The 10,916-nt window shown below is 52.8% G+C and overlaps 2 protein-coding genes across 2 annotated transcripts in view; one reads left to right on the top strand and one right to left on the bottom strand.

Moving 5' to 3' along the window:
* Nucleotides 1-628: 628 nt before the first annotated feature.
* TMEM53 (transmembrane protein 53) lies at nucleotides 629-7,821 on the bottom strand. Its single transcript, XM_069735839.1, has 3 exons — nucleotides 7,669-7,821; nucleotides 4,996-5,099; nucleotides 629-1,787 (listed from the first exon to the last, which is right to left on the bottom strand). Exons 1-3 carry the CDS (start codon nucleotides 7,721-7,723, stop codon nucleotides 1,092-1,094), a joined length of 855 nt encoding a protein of 284 aa, XP_069591940.1. The 5' UTR covers nucleotides 7,724-7,821; the 3' UTR covers nucleotides 629-1,091.
* A 217-nt stretch (nucleotides 7,822-8,038) lies between these two features.
* Nucleotides 8,039-10,916, top strand: part of ARMH1 (armadillo like helical domain containing 1) — a 155,325-nt gene continuing 152,447 nt past the window's right edge. The window contains exon 1 of the mRNA XM_069735838.1: nucleotides 8,039-8,089. The gene's annotated coding sequence lies outside the window, so the exon portion shown is untranslated. The remainder of the gene's footprint in view (nucleotides 8,090-10,916) is intronic.

Below are 10,916 nucleotides of genomic sequence, written 5' to 3'. Positions count from 1 at the left end.
CTATGGGACTGCCGGGACTAGACGTGCCATAAACTATGCATGGCGTGAATACAGCATGCTTCTCCTCTGCTCCTTGGAGAATGGGTGAAAGGTGCCAATGGCTGCACTGCCAGGGGTCAGTAAGGCTAGTTTCACACTAGCGTTTCCCTGGTGTGCGGAGGGCTGCGGACTTCCTCCGTGAAGCCCCGCCCTCAGCCGCACCTCTGCTTGTAGCTCCGCCTACATCTGCATGCGGCCTGCGTACCTATATTTAACATTAGGTACGCAGGTCGTGCGGCTGTATGCGGATGGTGCCGCATGCGTCGTTTTGACGATGCGGCGACCAGCGGAGACGCAGCCACGTAGCATTTTTTTTTTCCCGCATCATCAAAACGATGCATACAGCTGCACGACCTGCGTACCTAATGTTAAATATAGGTACGCAGGCCCCATGCAGATGTAGGCGTAGCTACAAGCAGAGGTGCGGCTGAGGGCGGGGCTTCACGGAGGAAGTCCGCAGCCCTCCGCACATCAGGGAAACGCTAGTGTGAAACTAGCCCAAGTCATCCCCTATCCAATGCCTGGGTGATAACATTCAGTCTTTACAAACCCCTTTTTGTAGGTTAATCACCAGACATACAAAGACTCGTTACTTTATCTTTACAGTGGTTTGAGCTTTGTTTTATTGATACACATAACCAAATCCTCTACATTCACAATACAGGAAAAAATCTGATTATCTGCAGCCACCACTAGAGGGAGCTCACTGCATACATTATTCAGTTCCATGTGCACAGTGTATGAAGAGAGCTCCCCCTAGTGGCGGCTGTCAGACAATCAGATCTGGTGAACAGGTCTACGCAGAGGAGACGACGCTCTGCAGCACATACAAAGCTCTACAGAGTTTGAACAGATGTAAGAATAACCTTTTATTTTTAATAAAAACTTACAAGAGAAAATTTAAAAAAAAAAAAAAACACAAACAAGAACAAAAAAAACAAAAAACAACAAACAATAAAATTGTGACCGCCTAGATTTTGGCTGGCATTAGAAGGCACTTATAAAATCACAGCAACCCTTACAACAAGGCACAAGGGCAGTCTCTACTTCAGCTAAAAGGAGGGGATCTCGCTGCTGAACGCGGAGCGGGACGCTTTGACGACGCAGTCTCTGAGGAAGGAGCGGCAGATGGCGGCGTACGACTCCGGATATCTGCGATAATGGCACACGTGCTCCGAATTCTCAAAGGCCACAGACCGCGTGGGCAGCCGCCGGCGTCGCCTACTATCGACCATGTTCTCAATGTCGCGGTGTGCGATTATGGCGTCACTGTGGGAGTAGAGGTAGAGCTGCGGCCACAGGGACGGGTCGCTCTTCATGGCGTCGTAATGATTTTCATGCAGGAATCGTGTGGCGGGATACAGCAGGACCCTCAAAATAAACACCAAGACGGCAAATAACAGCAGCGCCAGGTAGCGCAGCGGGGGGCTGGTGCGGGGTCTAAGGACTGTGCTCAGCGCTCGCACCGATCCAAGGACATTGCGGTTTCCAGGAGCGCTGTCAAAGATGGTGCCGACCACATGGAGTCTGCCGAACTGGCGGTGGGAGTGCAGCAGCTCCACCATGTAGCGGTACAGCATGAAGCCGCCATTACTGAACACGTGGAACACAATGGGATTCTGATCTATCTCGTAGTCATACAGGAGCTCCAGGAGCCTCCTCGCCTGCTCCCGAAGAGAGCTGAGGCCGAAGGACTCCGCAAAAAAGACGGTGCGCCAGGCAGCCGTGTATCTGATCACAACACAGCCCTAGGAACGAGGAAAGTACAAGATCAGGATTAAAAAGCATCAGCTAGAAACATTACAGCGACCAGATACAGGATATAAGATCTCTGCTTGTTGTCAGTCTAAGCAACTTATATCTACAAAAAAAGACAGCAGAAGACCGGGCATTAACGATTCTCACAGCTGTTAGTCTACAACATTTGTACTAGCTAAAGGTAATCCAGAGCTGCACTGAAAATCCTGCTGACTGCTAAAAAAAGGTTAAGGACTTGGACAGACGTCAGTACTCTAGAGCTGCGCTCACTATTCTGCTGGTGCAGTCACTGTGTACATACATTACTGATCCTGAGTTACATCCTGTATTATACCCCAGAGCTGCACTCACTATTCTGCTGGTGCAGTCACTGTGTACATACATTACTGATCCTGAGTTACATCCTGTATTATACTCCAGAGCTGCACTCACTATTCTGCTGGTGCAGTCACTGTGTACATACATTACATTACTGATCCTGAGTTACATCCTGTATTATACTCCAGACCTGCACTCACTATTCTGCTGGTGCAGTCACTGTGTACATACATTACATTACTGATCCTGAGTTACCTCCTGTATTATACTCTAGAGCTGCGCTCACTATTCTGCTGGTGCAGTCACTGTGTACATACATTACATTACTGATCCTGAGTTACATCCTGTATTATACCCCAGAGCTGCACTCACTATTCTGCTGGTGCAGTCACTGTGTACATACATTACATTACTGATCCTGAGTTACATCCTGTTTTATACCCCAGAGCTGCACTCACTATTCTGCTGGTGCAGTCACTGTGTACATACATTATATTACTGATCCTGAGTTACCTCCTGTATTATACTCCAGAGCTGCACTCACTATTCTGCTGGTACAGTCACTGTGTACATACATTACTGATCCTGAGTTACATCCTGTATTATACCCCAGAGCTGCACTCACTATTCTGCTGGTGCAGTCACTGTGTACACACATTACTGATCCTGAGTTACCTCCTGTATTATACTCCAGAGCTGCAATCACTATTCTGCTGGTGCAGTCACTGTGTACATACATTACTGATCCTGAGTTACATCCTGTATTATACCCCAGAGCTGCACTCACTATTCTGCTGGTGCAGTCACTGTGTACATACATTACTGATCCTGAGTTAATTCCTGTATTATACCCCAGAGCTGCACTCACTATTCTGCTGGTACAGTCACTGTGTACATACATTACTGATCCTGAGTTACATCCTGTATTATACCCCAGAGCTGCACTCACTATTCTGCTGGTGCAGTCACCGTGTACATACATTACATTACTGATCCTGAGTTACATCCTGTATTATACCCCAGAGCTGCACTCACTATTCTGCTGGTGCAGTCACTGTGTACATACATTACATTACTGATCCTGAGTTACATCCTGTATTATACTCCAGAGCTGCACTCACTATTCTGCTGGTGCAGTCACTGTGCACATACATTACTGATCCTGAGTTACATCCTGTATTATACTCCAGAGCTGCACTCACTATTCTGCTGGTGCAGTCACTGTGTACATACATTACTGATCCTGAGTTACATCCTGTATTATACCCCAGAGCTGCACTCACTATTCTGCTGGTGCAGTCACTGTGCACATACATTACATTACTGATCCTGAGTTACATCCTGTATTATACTCCAGAGCTGCACTCACTATTCTGCTGGTGCAGTCACTGTGTACATACATTACATTACTGATCCTGACTTACCTCCTGTATTATACTCTAGAGCTGCACTCACTATTCTGCTGGTGCAGTCACTGTGTACATACATTACATTACTGATCCTGAGTTACCTCCTGTATTATACCCCAGAGCTGCACTCACTATTCTGCTGGTGCAGTCACTGTGTACATACATTACATTACTGATCCTGAGTTACATCCTGTATTATACCCCAGAGCTGCACTCACTATTCTGCTGGTGCAGTCACTGTGTACATACATTATATTACTGATCCCGAGTTACCTCCTGTATTATACTCCAGAGCTGCACTCACTATTCTGCTGGTACAGTCACTGTGTACATACATTACTGATCCTGAGTTACATCCTGTATTATACCCCAGAGCTGCACTCACTATTCTGCTGGTGCAGTCACTGTGTACACACATTACTGATCCTGAGTTACCTCCTGTATTATACTCCAGAGCTGCAATCACTATTCTGCTGGTGCAGTCACTGTGTACATACATTACTGATCCTGAGTTACATCCTGTATTATACCCCAGAGCTGCACTCACTATTCTGCTGGTGCAGTCACTGTGTACATACATTACATTACTGATCCTGAGTTACATCCTGTATTATACCCCAGAGCTGCACTCACTATTCTGCTGGTGCAGTCACTGTGTACATACATTACATTACTGATCCTGAGTTACATCCTGTATTATACCCCAGAGCTGCACTGACTATTCTGCTGGTGCAGTCACTGTGTACATACATTACATTACTGATCCTGAGATACATCCTGTATTATACTCCAGAGCTGCGCTCACTATTCTGCTGCTGCAGTCACTGTGTACATACATTACTGATCCTGAGTTACCTCCTGTATTATACTCCAGAGCTGCACTCACTATTCTGCTGGTACAGTCACTGTGTACATACATTACTGATCCTGAGTTACATCCTGTATTATACCCCAGAGCTGCACTCACTATTCTGCTGGTGCAGTCACTGTGTACATACATTACATTACTGATCCTGAGTTACATCCTGTATTATACTCCAGAGCTGCACTCACTATTCTGCTGGTGCAGTCACTGTGTACATACATTACATTACTGATCCTGACTTACCTCCTGTATTATACTCCAGAGCTGCACTCACTATTCTGCTGGTGCAGTCACTGTGTACATACATTACATTACTGATCCTGAGTTACCTCCTGTATTATACCCCAGAGCTGCACTCACTATTCTGCTGGTGCAGTCACTGTGTACATACATTACATTACTGATCCTGAGTTACCTCCTGTATTATACCCCAGAGCTGCGCTCACTATTCTGTGCACGGTTTGTGTATGGCCGTCCTATTCCTCCAGCTTACATGGGAGCAGACACATATAGTCTCTGGTTTCCTTCTCCTGGGATCTGTCCTAAGTTCAGGTGAGAGTCACGCGCCCGTCTGACCCCGGCCACAGGGGGAGAGGAGACACTCACTTCCTGGTGATAGATGGAGCTGTACTTCTCTAGGTTCTTGTCCTTACATCCTCCCCATCCGAGAAGAATCACCACTGGCTCCCTCTGCTGGTCCCACTGACAACCTGCAGGAAAAAAGGAGCATTGCTGAGTCACGCAAGGATCATGGGAGGGGGTACAACAGGGCACTGGGGAGAGAGGGGGCCACGGCAGGACACCGGAGGGGGAGGGGGCCACGGCAGGACACCGGAGGGGGCCACGGCAGGACACCGGAGGGGGCCACGGCAGGACACCGGAGGGGGAGAGACACCACACAGCCCCGGTGACACCACTAGTGACACCACACAGCCCCGGTGACACCACTAGAGACGCCACACAGCCCCGGTGACGCCACACAGCCCCGGTGACACCACACAGCCCCGGTGACGCCACCAGAGATGCCACACAGCCCCGGTGACACCACACAGCCCCGGTGACACCACACAGCCCCGGTGACACCACCAGAGATGCCACACAGCCCCGGTGACACCACACAGCCCCGGTGACACCACCAGAGACGCCACACAGCCCTGGTGACACCACTACAGACGCCACACAGCCCCGGTGACACCACTAGAGACGCCACACAGCCCCGGTGACGCCACACAGCCCCGGTGACACCACACAGCCCCGGTGACACCACCAGAGACGCCACACAGCCCCAGTGACACCACCAGAGATGCCACACAGCCCCGGTGACACCACCAGAGACGCCACACAGCCTCGGTGACACCACCAGAGACGCCACACAGCCCCAGTGACACCACCAGAGATGCCACACAGCCCCGGTGACACCACCAGAGACACCACACAGCCCCGGTGACACCACTAGAGATGCCACACAGCCCCGGTGACGCCACACAGCCCCGGTGAGACCACCAGAGACACCACACAGCCCCGGTGACACCACACAGCCCCGGTGACACCACCAGAGATGCCACACAGCCCCGGTGACACCACACAGCCCCGGTGACACCACCAGAGACGCCACACAGCCCTGGTGACACCACTAGAGACGCCACACAGCCCCGGTGACGCCACACAGCCCCGGTGACACCACCAGAGACGCCACACAGCCCTGGTGACACCACTAGAGACGCCACACAGCCCCGGTGACACCACCAGAGACGCCACACAGCCCCGGTGACACCACTAGAGACGCCACACAGCCCCGGTGACACCACTAGAGACGCCACACAGCCCCGGTGACGCCACACAGCCCCGGTGACACCACCAGAGACGCCACACAGCCCCAGTGACACCACCAGAGATGCCACACAGCCTCGGTGACACCACCAGAGACGCCACACAGCCCCAGTGACACCACCAGAGATGCCACACAGCCCTGGTGACACCACTAGAGACGCCACACAGCCCCGGTGACACCACTAGAGACGCCACACAGCCCCGGTGACGCCACACAGCCCCGGTGACACCACACAGCCCCGGTGACACCACACAGCCCCGGTGACACCACCAGAGACGCCACACAGCCTCGGTGACACCACCAGAGACGCCACACAGCCCCAGTGACACCACCAGAGATGCCACACAGCCCCGGTGACACCACCAGAGACACCACACAGCCCCGGTGACACCACTAGAGACGCCACACAGCCCCGGTGACGCCACACAGCCCCGGTGAGACCACCAGAGACACCACACAGCCCCGGTGACACCACACAGCCCCGGTGACACCACACAGCCCCGGTGACACCACACAGCCCCGGTGACACCACACAGCCCCGGTGACACCACACAGCCCCGGTGACACCACACAGCCCTGGTGACACCACCAGAGACGCCACACAGCCCTGGTGACACCACTAGAGACGCCACACAGCCCCGGTGACACCACACAGCCCCAGTGACACCACCAGAGACGCCACACAGCCCTGGTGACACCACTAGAGACGCCACACAGCCCCGGTGACGCCACACAGCCCCGGTGACACCACACAGCCCCGGTGACACCACACAGCCCCGGTGACACCACACGAGACGCCACACAGCCCTGGTGACACCACCAGAGACGCCACACAGCCCCGGTGACACCACTAGAGACGCCACACAGCCCCGGTGACACCACACGAGACGCCACACAGCCCTGGTGACACCACCAGAGACGCCACACAGCCCCGGTGACACCACTAGAGACGCCACACAGCCCCGGTGACACCACACGAGACGCCACACAGCCCCGGTGACACCACTAGAGACGCCACACAGCCCCGGTGACACCACACAGCCCCGGTGACACCACACGAGACGCCACACAGCCCCGGTGACACCACTAGAGACGCCACACAGCCCCGGTGACACCACTAGAGACGCCACACAGCCCCGGTGACGCCACACAGCCCCGGTGAGACCACCAGAGACGCCACACAGCCCCGGTGACACCACTAGAGACGCCACACAGCCCCGGTGACACCACTAGAGACGCCACACAGCCCCGGTGACACCACACAGCCCCGGTGACACCACACAGCCCCGGTGACACCACACAGCCCCGGTGACACCACACAGCCCGGTTATCCTGATTTTCCCCTTGAAGCTGCTCTGCCGGACACGGTTGCTATAGTAACCACCCCCTTCCCGCCGGTCTCTCCGCAGCCTGCACACTCCCGGGAGCCACGTGATGCGAGGTCTCACCCTGCAGCGCCGGCTCCGGCAGCACGATCGTATAATCCATGTCTGTATCGGGCATGCTGCTCCGCGCCGACCTCCCGACCCCGCGTCCAACAGAGCGGACGCATCCGCCGCCGGAACAGTCTCTCAGGCGCTGAGCCAATCAGCAGCTTGGTAGGGGATCACCTGATCTCACCACGCCCACACTGAGTGTCCCTGCACATTAGCAGCCAAAGAGTCCTTAGATATTGTCGCTAAGCAACCTGCCCGCTAGTTCACCTGAAATTGATTGTTTATAGCTGGAATCCCCGCCCCTCAGAAAGGAGCTCACATCTGATTGGTTGCCGTTGCTTGTCCCTGTATCTAATTGGCTCACGTCTTTCTGTCAGTGGTTGTGATTGGCTTTCATACTTGTTCGAGAGAGTGACACGGAGAGCGCGGGCCGGTGAGAGAGCAACGGGGACGGAGGCGGCAAATGCGGGGGCACAGGATTAGATACAGCAGGGAGTATCACAGGATGGGATTAGGTACAGCAGGGAGTATCACAGGATGGGATTAGGTACAGCAGGGAGTATCACAGGATGGGATTAGGTACAGCATGGAGTATCACACAGGATGGGATTAGATACAGCAGGGAGTATCACAGGATGGGATTAGATACAGCAGGGAGTATCACACAGGATGGGATTAGATACAGCAGGGAGTATCACAGGATGGGATTAGATACAGCAGGGAGTATCACACAGGATGGGATTAGATACAGCAGGGAGTATCACAGGATGGGATTAGGTACAGCAGGGAGTATCACAGGATGGGATTAGGTACAGCATGGAGTATCACACAGGATGGGATTAGATACAGCAGGGAGTATCACAGGATGGGATTAGGTACAGCAGGGAGTATCACAGGATGGGATTAGGTACAGCAGGGAGTATCACACAGGATGGGATTAGATACAGCAGGGAGTATCACAGGATGGGATTAGATACAGCATGGAGTATCACACAGGATGGGATTAGATACAGCAGGGAGTATCACACAGGATGGGATTAGATACAGCAGGGAGTATCACAGGATGGGATTAGATACAGCATGGAGTATCACAGGATGGGATTAGGTACAGCATGGAGTATCACAGGATGGGATTAGGTACAGCATGGAGTATCACAGGATGGGATTAGGTACAGCATGGAGTATCACAGGATGGGATTAGGTACAGCAGGGAGTATCACAGGATGGGATTAGATACAGCAGGGAGTATCACAGGATGGGATTAGATACAGCAGGGAGTATCACAGGATGGGATTAGATACAGCATGGAGTATCACAGGATGGGATTAGATACAGCATGGAGTATCACAGGATGGGATTAGGTACAGCAGGGAGTATCACAGGATGGGATTAGGTACAGCATGGAGTATCACAGGATGGGATTAGGTACAGCAGGGAGTATCACAGGATGGGATTAGATACAGCAGGGAGTATCACAGGATGGGATTAGATACAGCAGGGAGTATCACAGGATGGGATTAGATACAGCATGGAGTATCACAGGATGGGATTAGGTACAGCAGGGAGTATCACAGGATGGGATTAGATACAGCAGGGAGTATCACAGGATGGGATTAGATACAGCATGGAGTATCACAGGATGGGATTAGATACAGCATGGAGTATCACAGGATGGGATTAGGTACAGCATGGAGTATCACAGGATGGGATTAGGTACAGCAGGGAGTATCACAGGATGGGATTAGATACAGCAGGGAGTATCACAGGATGGGATTAGATACAGCAGGGAGTATCACAGGATGGGATTAGGTACAGCAGGGAGTATCACAGGATGGGATTAGATACAGCATGGAGTATCACAGGATGGGATTAGGTACAGCATGGAGTATCACACAGGATGGGATTAGATACAGCAGGGAGTATCACAGGATGGGATTAGATACAGCATGGAGTATCACAGGACGGGATTAGGTACAGCAGGGAGTATCACAGGATGGGATTAGATACAGCAGGGAGTATCACAGGATGGGATTAGATACAGCAGGGAGTATCACAGGATGGGATTAGGTACAGCAGGGAGTATCACAGGATGGGATTAGATACAGCATGGAGTATCACAGGATGGGATTAGGTACAGCATGGAGTATCACACAGGATGGGATTAGATACAGCAGGGAGTATCACAGGATGGGATTAGATACAGCATGGAGTATCACAGGATAGGATTAGATACAGCAGGGAGTATCACAGGATGGGATTAGATACAGCATGGAGTATCACAGGATGGGATTAGATACAGCATGGAGTATCACAGGATGGGATTAGATACAGCAGGGAGTATTATTATTATTTATTTCTATAGCACCATTGATTCCATGGTGCTGTACATGAGAAGGGGTCACATACAAGTTACAGATATCACTTACAGTAAACTAACAATGATACAGAGGGGCGAGGACCCTGCCCTTGCGGGCTTACATTCTACAGGATTATGGGGAAGGAGACAGTAGGTTGAGGGTTGCAGGAGCTTCGGCGTTGGTGAGGCGGTAGCTCCGGTGTTGGTGAGGCGGTAGCTCCGGTGTTGGTGAGGCGGTAGCTCCGGTGTTGGTGAGGCGGTAGCTCCGGTGTTGGTGAGGCGGTAGCTCCAGTAGTGGTGAGGCGGTAGCTCCAGTAGTGGTGAGGCGGTAGCTCCGGTGTCGGTGAGGCGGTAGCTCCGGTGTCGGTGAGGCGGTAGCTCCAGTAGTGGTGAGGCGGTAGCTCCGGTGTTGGTGAGGCGGTAGCTCCGGTGTTGGTGAGGCGGTAGCTCCGGTGTTGGTGAGGCAGTAGCTCCGGTGTTGGTGAGGCGGTAGCTCTGGTGTTGGTGAGGCGGTAGCTCCGGTGTTGGTGAGGCGGTAGCTCTGGTGTTGGTGAGGCGGTAGCTCCGGTGGTGGTGAGGCGGTAGCTCCGGTGTTGGTGAGGCGGTAGCTCCAGTAGTGGTGAGGCAGTAGCTCCGGTGTTGGTGAGGCAGTAGCTCTGGTGTTGGTGAGGCGGTAGCTCCTGTGTTGGTGAGGCGGTAGCTCCGGTGTTGGTGAGGCGGTAGCTCCGGTGTTGGTGAGGCGGTAGCTCCGGTGTTGGTGAGGCGGTAGCTCCGGTGTTGGTGAGGCGGTAGCTCCGGTGTTGGTGAGGCGGTAGCTTCGGTGTTGGTGAGGCGGTAGCTCCGGTGTTGGTGAGGCGGTAGCTCCGGTGTTGGTGAGGCGGTAGCTCCGGTGTTGGTGAGGCGG

Source organism: Ranitomeya imitator, chromosome 8, assembly GCF_032444005.1.
Source record: "Ranitomeya imitator isolate aRanImi1 chromosome 8, aRanImi1.pri, whole genome shotgun sequence".
NCBI lineage: Eukaryota > Metazoa > Chordata > Amphibia > Anura > Dendrobatidae > Ranitomeya > Ranitomeya imitator.
Note: the sequence above shows the minus strand (reverse complement) of the source record. Positions and strands in the feature narration are given on the sequence as shown.

Excerpts from the sequence above, each read along its gene's own strand:
- TMEM53 (XM_069735839.1), bottom strand. The coding sequence starts at position 7,723 with ATGCCCGATACAGACATGGATTATACGATCGTGCTGCCGGAGCCGGCG. Across the intron at positions 5,100-7,668 it reads GCCGGAGCCGGCGCTGCAGG|GTTGTCAGTGGGACCAGCAG; the intron begins GTGAGACCTCGC and ends TTTTTCCTGCAG. Across the intron at positions 1,788-4,995 it reads GCTCCATCTATCACCAGGAA|GGCTGTGTTGTGATCAGATA; the intron begins GTGAGTGTCTCC and ends CCTCGTTCCTAG.